This window comes from Lutjanus erythropterus, chromosome 15 (assembly GCF_056507025.1).
Source record: "Lutjanus erythropterus isolate fLutEry1 chromosome 15, fLutEry1.hap2, whole genome shotgun sequence".
Taxonomy (NCBI): Eukaryota; Metazoa; Chordata; class Actinopteri; order Lutjaniformes; family Lutjanidae; genus Lutjanus; species Lutjanus erythropterus.
Genome location: NC_139331.1, coordinates 1,983,787 through 2,000,422, shown reverse-complemented (window position 1 = coordinate 2,000,422; position 16,636 = coordinate 1,983,787). Strand labels below are relative to the sequence as shown.

Here is a 16,636-nt window from a genome sequence, read left to right as displayed (position 1 = left end):
TGGGTCTATGAACGGCAAGATTGGCTGGTGCACCACTTTGGTCAGGACTTAAATATCTCAACAACTTTTTGATGTAGATAAAATTCTGTACAGACATTCATGGTCCACAGAATCATCCATCCATCCACTTTCAATTACTTGTACAAAGTTGGAGGTAGAAGTTCCAGCAGGGGACCCCACTTTCCTTACCCCGGTCACATTAACTAGCTCTGACTGGGGGACCCCAAGGCATTCCCAGGCCTGGTCCTTAGTCTGCCCCGTGGCCTCCTCCCAGCTGGATGTGCCTAGAACACCTCCTCAGGGAGGTGACTAGGTTGCATCCTTACGAGATGCCTGAACCCCCTCAACTGGCTGCTGGTCTGCAGAGCATGATTCCTAATGACTTTGTTGTGTTCAGTTGGTGTCCAGCAAGTGATGCAGTGTCCAACGTCAAAGCCATCACTTATCCAGTAAAATATCTTAACATGTCATTCATTGTAGATGGGTTGGAATCACTTACACACATTCATGGTTACCAGACGATGTATCTCAATAAATTGGTGATCCCTTGACTTTTTCTCTAGTGCCACCTTCAAGCTGACACGTGGTTCGGAGGGAAATATTTCAACAACTATTACATGAATTGCCATAAACTTTAGTCCAGACATTCATGTTCCTCAGAGCATGAACTGTTATCTCTTCACTCTTGTTCTACACCACCATCAGGTTGAAATTTTAACCAATCCAATACTTTGGTTCATGATCACATACCTGCAAATTTGATGACACCAGCCTCAGCTGTACTTTGTGTTAAGTGTTGATTAGCAAATGTTAGCATGATAACATACTAACCTAAGATGGTTAACATTGTAAACATCAGCATGTTAGCATTTTCTATGGTCATCTTAGCATTATAATGTTAGCATTTAGCTCCAAGCACCACGGTGCCTAACTGTAATCTAGCGCTGCTGTACACTCATTTTTCAATTATACAATACAAATTAAATGGATGAAAAAAAAAGACGGTGGATGGACTAATTGTAACCAACAGTGTAAATAAGTTATGATGAGCTCCTGTGCATGCTAACATGATATATGAAGATATGAAGTCAAATATGAAGATATGAAGTTAAAGAGACAGCTATCAGAAACTTGGATATTGCTCTTACAGTCAAAGTCATCACATGATCAAATAGAAACTTGACATTGGCCAACATCAACATACATTTTATCCAGCAATCATCACTGCATATCTACATGTGGGGAAAAAAGTGAAGAAATGATGAAATGATTAATTTAAAGGACCAGTGTGTAGGATTTAGTGGCATCCACGGTAAAACATTCTTCACTCTTTTCTTCCAGACATGAATGAGGACCTATAGCGGTTGCAAAACCCTGAAAACTCTAAAGGCTGTCTCTAGTGCCAGTGTTTGGTTTGTCTGTGTTGGCCTACTGCAGAAACATGCTTCCTCTGTAGATACAAAGGGCTCATTCTTAGTCAGTAAACAAATACAGCTGTACCCTATAGACACCACAAACCTAACAGTACAGTAATAAGATAACAAGTCTGTATCAGATTAGACAAAATTAGAAATAATATGGTCTTTATTAGACAGACTAGATCCTTTATTAGACTGTTATTAGACTTAATTAGAGGCTACTTAGGGACACAATATAATAGAACCGTACTGTAAACTAAAGTGTATTATTTCCCAGTGTGACCCTTATTAGACTTTTCAGGTTACAGTACAGTTCAGTTATAATGTGTCCCTAATAACTCTCTCATGAAGCTTAATAAGGGACTGATAAAGGGTTTAATTCTGCTTAATAAAGAAAATACATATATATAATTGTCACAAGCTACAGTACATTTGCATCTTATTAGTTCACTTAAACATTAATTTTAATATGTCTTATTAGGGAACAACTACTGAAACGATTTCATGTAATTGCTTGTCATGTCTTATTAGTGTACTGTAAACTAAAGAGGCACCAAGAAAAGATATTTTCAAGTAATTTCACAACAATAAAAACATACTGATGCATGATATATTACATTTTTGTTGTATTCTACCAATAAGTGCCCCTAAATCTTACACACTGGACCTTTAATTGAACTGTTTCTTTGATTATTTATAGTATTTGTAGTTTATGTAGAATTAGTATTTCATTTTATTAACAATATTAAGAATTTTACAAAACTAAATCAAAATAATGGCAGAGATGGGTTTGCTTTTTCAAGGGCATATAGTATATAGCAAATGGCACCATTTTAATTTAGCATGAGTTCTTTGAATGCAGGTAGTCTGAATCACTCATGAGGGCCTGTCCTCCACACAACACATCGTCAGAAGGCCTGCCCTCTTTCTACAGACTCCACCCAGACCGCTGGCCCCAGTGCAGCTACTCCGCCTGCACTGTCTACATTTACACCCCTTTGTTGCACACAATTCATGTTAACAATGGATGTGATCAAGACAAAGTTTAAGAGATTATTCTTTGTTATGCATTTGTCAGTCATCTGGTGAGTAATTGTACAATGACAGCAACTGGAACTGCTTTCTAAGACTTGAACATGTTGCTGCTCATCCAAAACTGCTATGACATTCAATGATGTTGTGATTTATCCCAAATAAAAATTTGAATATATATGACCATAAATTCAATTTAATCATATACATGTGAAATGACTTTTTTTGTTATATATATTTGCTGTATTGCTTGAGGATCCACATTTCCTCTTATCCAAGGGTTGGATGAAAATGAGACCCCCCACCTTTCAAATCAAAGAAACACTTCACCCCTCCTGACCACAGAGTGCTCTCGTATGACCAGGCAGTTACTCTTAACATCTTATTTGCATAAATGGGTCACAAGACTTCCCTACTTTGCATAGAGGGAATATTTCCTGTTTGTCTCAGAACAGGTTTTTGCTGCGGCTGACGGACGAGCAGCTCTGAGGCAGAAACGGTAGGTGTGGGATTACAGTGAAGTTTTATTCTCTGTGTGTGAAGTTCGAGAGAAAACACACTGGAAACCTGTGAGATAGTGTTTATTTGTCTTTATAGAAGACATTCCTGACATACCTTCAAACCAGTGATTTTAACCTTTGTACTAGTTTGAGGCGTTCATGTTGATATGTTACACACCTCTACAGGTACATGGAGTTTGTCATACCTATTCAGTGAGGAAGAAGAAATCATTTCTACTCCTGAGAGCAGTTTAAACTTGATCGTGTTCATTCCAGTGCTTTTCTATCTACTGTTTAGTTAGTAAGAGGTTCATTTTCATTGGTGGTGACAGTGTGTACTCGTTGGCAGTGGCTCTCAAATATGTTAAATCTCGCAGCTACAGTTGTTTTCTTGCCAGGTGAGCTTATGTAAGGAACTGAACTGACTCTGTCTCTTTAAGTTGTTGTGCGCTATTGAATTCCTGTTACATTCTTTTTCGTTTTCACTTCAGCAGAGGGAACAGAGACCTCAGTGACAACATGGACTTCAAAGGTACGAAACAGAACCTTTTTTCATGAGTCTGTCCAGCCTAGGGTTGAGCATTGAAATTCAATTCCAAATAAGAATCAATTAAGATTAAATTAGGAATTGGAAATTCTATACAAATCATTGAAGTCTGTGTGTAAAGGAAATTCAGAGTTTGTTAGAACACAGTTGCTGAAAACATATGAAAAGACTGAGAACTGCGTTGTACTGAATTATGGAGTTTGAACTTTAAACTGCTGTTCAGGATTTCTGTGTTCAGAATCAGAGCCATGGTCCCCCAACACTATAAACCCCACAAACAGACACATGAATGACACTGCCTCCCCCTCCCCTCACCCTCCCTAACAGTCAGTTGGGAACATACCTTTGGTGACTTGCTCAGTCCAAATCAGCCCAGCAGTTCTAACCTCTGGTTCTGGTGGCTCAAATATGTCTGGACATGTCCAATAAATCTGATAGACGGAGCGTCCATACATCAGGTCGAAGTTGTGTTTGACACTGAGACAATGAGGTGGACACGACCTCAGTGTTTCAGAGCAGAGAAAACTGATCATTTTTTCATGATTCTGAGACCTAATTTTATATACTTAGCAATCTTTGTAGATATTTTTAGCAAATGCATGCATGTCTTTCCATCTCCTACCCAATCATGAATATAGCAAGCTGCTTGACTAGCAGGTGACTTTTTTGGTGATGGTCTGTCCCTGGCAGGAGCTGTTCACAAAAATGTTTTTACATTCACATTTTTACATGCAAAAACAAATACCAGGCAGCAGAGCCAGTAGATGTCTAAAATGCTACTACTTCTTCTACTAACTACTTGTTCATGCAAGTTCTAGAGAAAACTGCTGTGAAAAAACTAAACTAGTAAACTATGATTTTGTAACATGGTTTACAAACTTACTTAGTGCGCAAATTTAACAGTCAGCCTGCCCCATAGTTTATGACAGTACAACTGTTATCATAGTTAGCTATCATAGTTAAAATACATGAGACTGGTATTGTTCCCCTTTTTTACTTACTTAGATAATTATATTGGTTGGCTGCCAAATTGGAAATCTGGTCACTTTATTATAAAAATCAACTCAATTCAGTAAATGCTATTCTACAAAAAAATTAACAAGGATGTGATGTGATCTTTATCGTTGCAGAAAAGAGGCCTAAGAAACTATACATTTTTGAGAAACCAGAAAAGAGATCACTGTTGTTACAGTTATAGTTATCTAGCTAACGTTAGCTAGATAACAATAACGATGGATAATGTCAAGACTCCTCTCCTCTGTAGTGTCTCTGCTAGTAAAATGTATCTGTGGTAATAACACGTGTTTCACACCGCTGTATAGAATGCAGGATACTGAAAGAATCCGATGCAGGAATTGTTAAAAACTGAAATCAATGAGCAGAAGTGATGCCCGACCACAGTCCAGCCTGTCAGTGTCTTTCCCAGTGAAGTGCAAACCTGTTTTTCTGTTCCCTCTTGTTATCAGGTAATTGTCCTCATCAGAGTGTCCCGGTTGAGATGGATGAGAGAATGACACCCTCCAGTCTGGATTTGGTCTTGCCTCCCTCTTGCAAACAGTGCAGTGGACATACAGAGACCAGCAACAGGCCACAGGAACATGACTACGATCTAGCGCATAATGTTGATCAGTGGAGGCTCCCTGAGAGCAAGTACCAGCCTGAGCCCAGAGCAACCCATCATCCTGCCCCGCAACCTTGCTTCACCCCCTCTACACATCCAGGACAGATGAAGCACCCCCACCCTGTAGGTGTTTGGCCTCCAGGTTTCAGAGAGCAGGTGTCGCTGTATGAACGGGACGTCATGGTCAACCACAGAAGCTTTGCGAGCCCTTCAAACTATCCCCAGGAACGCTTTGTGGAGGAGGCAGAGAGCTTGGAGCCCCCTCTCCCGCTCATATCTGACGTCAGCTACACCCACTGTGTCCCATCCCGGTCCCCACGCGGTCAGTGTCACTGTTGTATTAATATGTACATGTTCTTCCATTTGGCAATCTGTTACTGTTATTCTGAAGCACGCTAGCAGATAAATGATCTATCTGACCACAAGTTTTGTTTTTTAATCAGAAGATGATGATAACAGTCTTTAAAGGTCACTTCGGGTCAGCATTGTTAGTTGTATTTTTCACTGCTTTTGTTATTTACATCTGAGCTTTCAACTGTTGCCTGTCAGGGGGCTACAGATGAGAATGAGCTGGCTAAAGGTCCGTCCACACCAAAAACTGTAACTGTTGTTTCAAAAATCATTCTAACTCAAGTGGATGGTGGAGTCACACGACAACTATTAAATCTCAGTCACACATTAGAACAATTTTTCAAACTATATTTTTGTAGCTATAGTTGTTGTGGATTGCATGTTTTCAGAAATATTATTAACATGCACTGTTCCTGTCAAATAATAAACTAAACAAAAGCCAAATTAGAAAACATATGTTTGACACAGGCTATATGATGACACTAATTATTAAACATGTGTCATGGGATATTAACTCCCTCCAATGAGGGTTAATTGGACAAGAAGCTTGTTAATACAGTGTGATGCAGCTATTTAACAACCAGAAAAACCTGGTAAACATCTGAATTAATATACAAAAATAGCAAATGTGCACTGGTGGATGACTGCTCATATTTCATATTTAACTATAGGATGGAATCTGTCTGTTGGTATACATGTATTACCTTTTTCATATTGTTACATACCCTTGCAAGAAAAAGACAGTAACACGACAACCAAGAATTTGTTGGAGTCAGAATAGAGGTGGCAAAATTTAGAGTGTTTATTTACACCATTTTTATATATATTCACAGACATGAGGTTTTCAAAAATGTGGGGGAGATGGGACAAGATGGTTGTGCCAAATAAAAGAAAGAAATATAACAAAACTAGGCCTAACTCATCTCTACCTGCAAAAAAAAAAAAAAACACAAACAAAAGACCTAACTATCTAGTCTAAAAAAAGGCTTCATCAAAAAGAACAAGGGTGGCACCAACCAATAAACCTAGTGTTACTAACAAAGAACAACTACATGTGTATATCTCCATGAGGCCATGTCACCTGGAGACAAAAGAGGGGAGGGAGGAGAGAAAGGACAGACAGGAGGGAAAAACAAGAAACAAACTCTTTTCCTGACTGGCATGTAACATATATATTAATAATCGTTGATCCCATCATCACTGATCCCATCCCATGCACGATATGGCCAGATTCTGGTGTTGTAAACTAAGTTCAGTCTGTAACTTTTGAACACCTTATCCATATCAGCCACGCCCATTTGTGATGAATTTTGCACCATTTTGAATTTTGAAAGTTTTTCAGGTTTGTGATATTCTGCAGTTTTGTTCTAGCTGGTTTGCTCAAATGCTCTTTGTGCATTAAGTGGCACTGCAGCAGCATCATCTAACAATAAGGGATGGAATTTCTGTATGTATGTATGTATGGCTGTCTTTCACATGTCTCAAAAACTGCCCACCCAATTAACTTCACACTTGGTGGGTGTATTACTGAGGACTCAGGGGAGTGCAACATCGAGTGTGAGGTCAATTAGATGTGTGTTTCTCAATAATGCAGCACTTTCAGGGGACAAGCAATTGGTCCACTCCGAACAGCCACATGCTCAGAACATGCACGTCTCCCAACAATGCTGCAAGCAGCAATGGGTCTTAAATATTACACGTAAACATGTAAAAACATGAACAGCAACACACTTGTGTTTACTGTTTCATTCAATGTAGCTGCTGAATAAAAAGAGACATATACAGTACCATCCTTGTTACTTACTTATCTTTACTTGGACTGGTATGACCAGTAATTTATGGTGGCTAATGTCAGCTAATGTTAACAGACTTTAGATAGATAGCCTGGTGCTGCATTAAAGCCCATTCTCATTCCCAAGTTGTGAAATACCGGCATTTCATTGCACCCTTTTGCGACTCACATAGACAAACAAGGTACCCACAGTCTGACTCACCAGCTGCACACTGCAGGTCTAAGTCTGCCAGTGGTTGCTTGTTTCAATCGCTATCATGGTGTCCACTATCTAAGTTTTCAAAGTCCCCAGGAAACAAGAACAACCACCGAGTTGCAACCTACACACTGAAAATGACAAATTAGCGCCTGGGATGCTAATGGTACAAACGTAAACAAGCTAACAGCTGTTACTGTTTCTTTTGCAGTGATGTAGTCATTTTAATGCTAGAGTTTGCCTCCCGACATGCAGATGTTCCACCACAAGTTCCTCCTGGACACTATTTTTCAACAACACCATCGCTACGTCCTGGACTTAGCTCCGCCCAAGATGTTTGTGATTGGTTTAACAAAATGCAAACAAGGCAGGATGTTTTTTCCTCTATGGTGGGACGTGTGTGTGGAGCCAGATCTTCCTCCAGAGAGGTCTGGCTATGTGGGACTAACCTGTTAGAGGCTGTATGAGATGCACTGGGCCTCAGATGTGGTATAAAGAGCGAGACAGTCTGTACATGAAGGAGGTAGTGTGGATGGATGCCTCAAATAAACTCAGGACTTTCCCACAGGAGATCAGGGTTTGTCCTGTGTGAAACCAAAACGTTACCAAAAGTTTTAAGATGATAATGTTCTGTGTGTCCTGTTCTTTGAGACTTGCTTCGTGAATGTCATGTCATGTCATGTCATGTACATAACTTGACATACTTATCTTAATTCACAACATGATCTTTTCCTAAACCAAATAGTTTAGGCTATCAGCCTCCCAATCTGCAACCATTTTATAACATTAATCTTATGATACAAGGCTTTCTGTCAGTGTCCCATACAGTCACTGACTGGCTCCTTGTGCATCGTATGAGACCCAGAGGGGGGTGACCAGCAGCATCAGTATTCAGTGAGCTGGGATTACAACATGTTGAATATTACTGAGTCACAACTCTATGACTCTTCTTCACTCTACACCAGTGGTTCCCAACATTTTTTCCTTGTATCTAAGAAAAATGGAGCCCACCCTTTGTGTACACACAGAAAGAATAGTGATTCATTCAAAAGCCTTTTCTTTTTTCTTTTTTTTTAATCATAGCCTAATTGCTTCCATTCTTAGAATCTTTACCTTTGGTAAATGTCTCTTTTCCACATTCATCTGTGCCAAAAGAGTAATAATATAATAATTCATTATCACAGATCTTGAGAGGTCATAGATGTGTGGCCTATTATTATCAAGTGTCTTTTTACTAGTTTTGTATACAGACTTTTACATAATTTGTGAATTTAGGTAACATGTTCAAATCTAATTTTTGACAACCTCAGAGCAGACAAAGCCTTTGGGACCCGATGTGATTTTTGTTGCCCCGCCTGGGTAGGAGCTGATCCAGGATTTCCAACCAGTCCTCTACACTGTTAAACTACATTCTAGAATTTTACCATACATTCATTACTGTCACCAATGGCCACAGTGACTTCTCTTACTGTAGGTAGGTTTGAATTAAAAAGTTTATATGTTGGTCTCTTGTTAAATATGGAGCAAAACAGTAGAACTTGTGAGTAAATCTGTTTTGTGCACATTTATTTATTTGCATGTTTTGCCACACAGGGATTTTTTCAGCAGGGTTTTAGGGATGTTTGTTGGTCAGTCCACAACTGGACTGAATTATCTCAGCAAACTTTGGATAGGTTAACTGTATTACCTCAGCTGTACTTTAGTGGTAATTAGAGAATGTAAGGGTGCACACTAAACTGATATGTTAACATCATCATGAGCATGTTAGCATGTTGACATTTAGCATTTTCACTGTAAACTCTCAGTCTGGTATATATTTTCTAATCTTTCCTGGGATTTTTCCTTCCTCTTGAATTGATGGGTCACACTGTTTTAATGAGCTGTTTAACCTAAAATAATTTCATTTGTGAGGGTCTCCATGGAGACTTTAAGTGTCCCATGTCACTTATGTAATAGCTAGTGTTATTAGTAGTAGGTTATAATTAATCATGTTGGGCTATTATAATGATATATTTTACAGATGCTGAATATTATTGAATATAATTGGTTACAGGCAACATCACTGTCCAAATATTAGTCTAGACTTTCAGAAACCTAAATGGCTGCTTCTGTTCAAATGACTCTGTTCCAAAAGTAGGACAAACAATACAACTACATGCCATAAGTGGAACATTTTCTGTGATTCATTACATATCAAGTAATCACAACATCTGTGATAGATTTGCTTTTAAAAGTTGCCTCCCCAGCTCTGTTAGCTATCATTTGGCTGCTGCTCATAGTGTTTCTGTTGAGTCTGCATGATCTCATTATTGCTGAATTGGAAACTATCCATGGACTAGGAGTGTTATGTCTGCTCCTCCTCATCTCTCCACAGGCCACGGTCCAGTGCAGGGGAGCGCTCTCAGACAGTGTCCATGCTGCCCTCCAGCAAATCTGCCCCGTCACAATAATAATTATCATCATTATAAACATGATTACCCAGCGGAGCCACACCAACGCTACCAACAGTCACGGTATGAGAATGATTCCTGCTCTGTTTGTCATTATGATTGGATATTTCCAACACTGATTCATATGATGCTTCACAGATGTCATACGTAAAACTCGGATTGTTCCTGATTATTTCCCTCCACAGGAACACCCCACATAATAGGCCGCAACCTAACGATGCTCCAGATGCCCCCCCTGCATCTGTCTTTCCCAGAGATGTGATCCATGAGGTCAGCGTGGAGCGCTCCTTCCAGCCTGGTCCAGGACCAGCAACAAGGGAGATCAGGAAGACCATCAGCCTACCTGAGGAGTGTAGTAAGTCTCAATGGTGTCCCTGCATGAACATGTGCATGTAATGTTCTTGTCCTAATCTTAAAAGGAATAGTTCAGTTTTTTTGAAGTGAGGTTGAATGAGCTACTTGTCCACTTTATTACCTACAGTAGATGGAGGTCAACATACGTCCAGTTTGGAGAAGTAGCAGGAGTACTGGTGTGGGAAGCTAAGCAATGTACTGCTGTGGACACAGTTAGCAGCAAAATGTATTAAACCACATAAAAAAAAAGGCCTAGCAAAAACAGATATAAATAAATATTGTTTGAAGGGACAGTTCACCCAAAAATCAAAAATACATATTTTTATCCACCTGTTTTGTTTTGTTTTTTTTTGTTTTTTTTTTGTTTGTTTGGTTTTTTTGGTGTAAGCTGCAGACTTTTGGAGAAACAGCTATAGGGATGCCTGTCTTTTTCTATGGAATAAAGAAAGTAGTTCCTACATGAAACTGCTCACAACAAGATCTGTGGATTATCTTAAGTAACCAGGTCATGATTAGTTTTTCAAATGTATTCTGGGCTTTTTGAGTACCTCAAGCTGTTTAGTTCCATTATATTGGAGAGAAGGCAGACACTTCTACAGCTGATATCTCCAAAACTCTGCAACTCACACCAAAACTATCTACGCGGATAAATAGCAAAAATGTGCTTTTTGAGTTTGATTTTAACTGTCCCTTTAAGTATGTGTTATATTTAGAATACTTTCACAGCTTTACCTGGCTGTCCAACAGCTTTTTCTGATAAAATACCACTGTTATATAAGCTGTTTCTTTTGCTCTCTCTCTGAAGCCACCAGACTCCTTTGGCAAATACATTCATTTTACCTCATAGGTCACAGACACTGCTGGTTTACCACTGCATCAGTCAGTTTGTTAGTTTGGTTAGTTCCGAGGTCTGCAACCTGCAGCTGCTCTCCAGTGGCTGTCTGTGATTCTTTTTTTTATTATTATTTTAAAATTTAAGTTTCGAAAAAGTTGAAAAAGTTGAGAAAACTCAAAATTTCAAGGCAACGAACTGCAATAAATCTTTGATCTTTTTGACCTCAACTTAAACTCTTAAGTTTTGAAAAAGTTTTACCAACAACTTATTTAATGTTGAGATTATTTACTTTTCTTATTAAGACAAACTTAAATCTTTGAGTTTTAAATAAATAAATGTACTTCAAAAATTATTGAGTAAATGAATACAAGTGAAAGTGAATGATGCTTGAAATTTTAATAATTTCCGTTAAAACCATTTAATTTTCAGGCACCAAAATAATGACAAATCAGGTTCACAGCTCACTGTGACCAATTTTTGAAGACATTTTTTGTAAAGTTTATTTCAAAGCATAAGAATTTGAGTTGGGCTCAAAACTCAAAAATCTAAATTGCAGAGTCTTGTGATCATAAAGTTGCAGACCCCTGTGTTACTTAGTTCAAATTAATCCTTTAAAACACAGAGGGCATGTGATAACAGACAAAAAGTAACCATTCGAGGCAGCAGCAGAACAGCAATTCCTGTGTTCTGCAAGGTAAAATGACCCCATTTTTGCCAAAAGAGTCTTGTTGCTTCGGAGAGAGCAAACATTTTTTTTTTTTTTTGGTGTCCATAACACATTTTGCTGCTGAGCCTGTCCACAGCAGTACATTGCTTAACTTCCTGCACCATCACTCCTGCTGCTTCTCAGAACTGGAGGCGTGTCGACCACCATCTACTGTAGATAATACTGACTGTACTAGGCACAGTTAATAATGATGTTTGGCTTTTCATTGACAGGGAATGTTTTCATCACATATTCCGTGGACACAGCCAAAGAAATGTTTAGTTTTGCCAAATTTCTGACCGATCAGGGATTTGAACCAGCAGTAAGTCCTGTCACATCTCCACCACCTTTGATTCACAGTGACTTTGCACACAAAAGCCCACACTCTGCCTGTCTCTCGACAGATCGACATCTTTGACAATCCAATCCGAAGAATGGGCATCACCAAATGGATGGACAGGTTTTTGAATGATGTAAGCCTGCGTGTTGAGTCTGAGCAGAGGATGAATCAAGTTGCAATCTGTAGTCTTCTGCATGAGCTGACAGTGAGATGTCATTTACAGAAATCAGTGCTCATCATCGTGGTCATCAGCCCCAAATACAAGGAGGACGTGGAGGGAGACGGAGACGATGACCACGGCCTGCACACCAAGTACATCCACAATCAGGTGGGAACTCATTTTACTATCAGGAGGCAGAGACGTCTGAGTGAAATATGGCCCTCTTGTGGCGAGCACATGTTATTAAACTCCCTCCTCACACATGCCAGGAGGAGCAGGAGAATGAGGAAATGCCTTCTGGGACTTGAAACCAGGGCGACAGTGTTAGTGTGTCACAGGCAGTGGTGGAAAGAGTACTGAAAATCTGTACTCAAGTACAAGTACAGTTACATTTCTAAAACATTACTCAATTATAAGTAAAAGTACTGCTGTTAGAAATATATTTAAGTAAAAGTAGTATAAGTTACTTTCAACTGTTGATGTCACCTCTCCAAACCAGGGCTGTAAATTTTGTGTTTTCCTGAACCAATAACTGAAAACACAAACAACTGATTAATCAATAATAATGGCTAGACACAAATCATGTTTTTTTCTAATTTTCAATATTTTTCTATAATTCTATAAGTTTAATTGTCCTGGCTCAGTGCAAAGTGCCACCACATCTATTAAATTCTTAACAGCAATTAATCAATAATGATTAATCATTAACACCCTTACTCCAAATGTGCACTACTGCAGCAGGCTACTAAAATGCAGATGAAAGGTTTGGATATTATTTCAAATTGTACTCAGTACTCAAGTATGATTTTGTAAGTAACTAAGTAGATTACATGGTGCAGCAGCAGCCCAGTCATGGGCCTGAAGGTTGTCACAGCTCAATAATGACAGATAGTGTGATCAAGTCTCTTTGATGAGGCTGTTGTTTATTGACAAAGGATGCACCAAATATGAAAATGAAAAAAAGAATGAGGGAGGATGAATTTCAGCATTATTATATGGTAATTTGACTTTTTAAATTTTCATATTATTTTAAAGGTATTACACTCATAGTAGGAAATAATATTATGAAAACATCCACCTATGTTACCTCATTATTATCTGGTTATTACCCCATTAAGTCACCATATTTCCATTTTTTAATCCAAATATTGCACCGATAAAATTGTTTTACTGTTAGCAGATTATCATATTGTTACTAAACTAAAAAGTTTGCCTTGTTGCTGTCTTTAAATATGTTTTCCCTTTTGCCTCTTATTAGCCCGTTGCATAAATTTCTGTCTAATATTACCCAGAGACGCCCATTGTTAATACAAGGCTATTATCTTGTTATTACATTGGTAATTACATGGTATTACTTAATTATTACCTCTTATTATCTAACTAACTAACTACTAACTAACTCCACTATTACCATGTTATTACCGAGCTGTAATATGAAGTGCTATAAAAAAAAAAAATGAGTTTCAGTTCCACCCCGTCTGTCCAGTATTCAACACATTTTTCAGACAGCAGTGCTTCAGTGAGTTCTGGACATTTAAAAGGCTCCAGGTTACAGTGTATCAGTAGCTCCAGTTCAACTTACGGTCAAGATGGACACATTTTTGCAAACAATTTTAGCGGACAAGGACAAAAGGAGCCATGTATTGATTTTTATAATTATTCAGTAGAAGACTTGCGTACGTTTTTTATGGAGCACTATGAGCACTGATTATCCTCTCTTCCTGTTGGTACAGATCCAAAATGAGTTCATCCAACAAGGCTGCCTGAACTTCAGACTGGTACCTGTGCTGTTTCCCAATGCAACCAAGGTAAACAAACCATAAACACATTAAAGGGAAAACCTGCCACATTTTATTGTAGGTGTCTAGTCACTGTTAATGGTAAATGTAGTCAGCTGACTCTTTCTGCCTGAGACCAATCCTGTGCTCCAATAACAGTTGAGGAAACCTGGTACATCAGTCAACTCCTTTTCCTGTGAAGATGACATCACATCTTTAGCTAGTAAAACACTAGCTAACTAGTTATCTAATGACTGATGCAGAGTAGCTAGCTAGTTAGCTAGCTAGGATTTTGCTAACTTTAGCTGACTTAAGATGTGAATATTTGTCACTTTTACACATCTTTTAATCATCTTCAGAATGTGGTTTTCTTTGCAACATAGACAAGCTGAGCACATCTAATTACAGGAAATATAAAACTGGCCACAGTACCAAGCTTGTTCAACTGTTATTGGCAGAACTTCAGAGGGTTCAAATGAAGCAATAAAGTTCTCAGGGTGTGTTATCTTATGACAGTATACTTATTATATTAAATTGGCAAAGATAAAGTCAGAAATATCTATCAGAATGGACAGCAACCTCTATAAATGTAGCTATAAATGGAGTAACAAATTGCGTCAGGTCAATAAAACACTCACTGAGGAATTTATTGCTTCAATTGACTACATTTACCATCAACTCTGACTGGACATCCGCATGAAAACTGCTGAATTTTCTTTTTAAGTGTGACTCACTCAGCTCGACTCACTGACCCAGTGTCTGTGCTGCGTCTGTGTCTGTGCTCCAGAAACATGTCCCCACCTGGCTCCAGAGCACCAGGATCTACCGCTGGCCCCAGGACACCCAGGACCTGCTGCTGCGCCTGCTCAGGGAGGAGCGCTACATCATCCCACAGCGAGGGGGGGACCTCACCCTCACTGTCCGTCCCCTCTGAGACAAACTGAAAAGGACAGACACTTATGGAAACTGACAAATTTAAAGACAATGGTTTGTTTTGTCAAAAATCTACATGATGCAGGTCTGAGTGTTATTACTGCAGGAGATTAGTTATAAAGGGTTCTCCCTCTGATGCTTGTTTTCACACAGATTTTCTGTTTGTTCTGTTGATTTATGATTTATTTGAATAGTGATTCTAATCTCACAGCATCCTCTGAATAACTTTCAGTCTTCTTCCTTGATGAAAACTCAGAACATTGCCGTTAAAAATCACGCACACAAAAGTCTGGACTGTTCCAACAGAGACTTTTACAGGGGATTAATTGGACTTAATTAATGTAAATACATTTTAAAAGTCTATTATAAATTGATTCTTTTAATTTGACCTGAGAGTGTTGTTGGGTTAGCTGTGTTGTATTGGCTAATCAGAGCCACTGCTGCTGCTTTGTGCATTTAATTCTGAGTTGATACATTTTGTTTTGTACATTTTCAGTTGATACAACTTTTTAAAATTAAAGCTGCATCATTTAAATTCTTTTTCTTTAGCTAGTTAGTTTGTTATGGTGTATGTATTAGCATCCAGTTCCCTTTTTACTTACAGAAGACACATGAGCATTGATTTGGAGTCATCTTCTGGCCAGCTTATGAATTTAAATGTATTATTCACTTTCCATTTCGCTTCATTTTTGGTCTCCACCCTTCCCTGCCTCTTTACCTGCTAAATGCTCTGCTGTGTTTCCAGACAAACTGGGCCAATTTCAAAAACGTTTGTATATATTAGTCATTTATACACCAATGTATGTAAATAAAAATAAAGCTTGGGTTTAAAAATGCAAAAATTACCCTCCAAGGTATCAGACTGCTGAGCAGGATGGATGGGGAGACATAAACAAAACCTTCAAAACTTGTTGTGTTTATGTGTGAATTATTTCAAGTATGCTTCATGTTTTTTCTCCAGTGTCACCCTCTCTTAGTGAGTAACAGGTGTGTTTGGTAGTGTTTTTGTGGCACCTTTGCACACTGATGGACTGTGATGTACCATTGTGCTGTGATGCATTGATAAAGTATGGACTTGTCATTGTGGTACATCTGTGTTTGTGAGTATCAGACAGAACCAGCAGGGCATGGACCACATCCTGCTTTGCCCTTATCTCACTAGTGACAGAGCCCACCCATACCAGTGGTTCCTAAACTGGGAAGGGGGCAGAGCCACAGCAGGGGGAGCACAGAAGAGCAGGGGAGAAATACAGAGTGAAACTAAGTGGAATTAATATGAGGGCAAATAAACAAACAAGAGTTTGCTCATGCTGTCATACTTTTGAATTCATTTTTATTAGTTGCTTCTGTTAATGGTCAGTAAGAAAAAATTGTAGTGTGGGGGGCGTGAACTTTTTTCAGCTTTTGAAGTTTGGGAAACCCTGGCTTCCACTCAGTGGCAACGTCTGGGGCACAAAACGAGCGCTCAAGTGCTAAAAACTGCAGTTCCTCAAGTTGCCACTTGAGGCCGGCTCTAAAAGGGAATTGCAGAAATAAACATATTTACAGCCTGGTACAAAAAACATTTTTAGTTGTCATTGATAACTTCCCCATTCATGAAAACTGCATGGGTAGGGTGGGGGA

At 38.8% G+C, this 16,636-nt stretch overlaps 1 protein-coding gene across 3 annotated transcripts; it reads left to right on the top strand.

The window, feature by feature from the left end:
* The first annotated feature begins 2,856 nt into the window (after positions 1 to 2,856).
* Positions 2,857 to 15,088, top strand: traf3ip2a (TRAF3 interacting protein 2a). Of its 3 annotated transcripts, XM_084738094.1 has the most exons (10): positions 2,857 to 2,949; positions 3,442 to 3,482; positions 4,964 to 5,440; positions 9,832 to 9,970; positions 10,093 to 10,262; positions 12,036 to 12,124; positions 12,207 to 12,275; positions 12,366 to 12,470; positions 14,036 to 14,110; positions 14,868 to 15,088. In XM_084738094.1, exons 2-10 carry the CDS (start codon positions 3,470 to 3,472, stop codon positions 15,012 to 15,014), a joined length of 1,284 nt encoding a protein of 427 aa, XP_084594220.1. In that variant the 5' UTR covers positions 2,857 to 2,949; positions 3,442 to 3,469; the 3' UTR covers positions 15,015 to 15,088. The 3 variants fall into 3 exon arrangements, with proteins under 3 accessions (XP_084594220.1, XP_084594217.1, XP_084594218.1); XM_084738091.1 differs by lacking the exons at positions 14,036 to 14,110; positions 14,868 to 15,088 and having other exon boundaries at positions 2,887 to 2,949; positions 3,445 to 3,482; positions 12,366 to 12,677; XM_084738092.1 differs by lacking the exons at positions 2,857 to 2,949; positions 14,036 to 14,110; positions 14,868 to 15,088 and adding an exon at positions 3,010 to 3,348 and having other exon boundaries at positions 12,366 to 12,677.
* The last annotated feature ends 1,548 nt before the right edge of the window (positions 15,089 to 16,636 follow it).

Coding starts and splice junctions, on each gene's coding strand:
- traf3ip2a (XM_084738094.1), top strand. Junction 12,276..12,365: donor TGGACAGGTTTTTGAATGAT/GTAAGCCTGCGT, acceptor TGTCATTTACAG/AAATCAGTGCTCATCATCGT. Junction 12,471..14,035: donor CCAAGTACATCCACAATCAG/GTGGGAACTCAT, acceptor CTGTTGGTACAG/ATCCAAAATGAGTTCATCCA.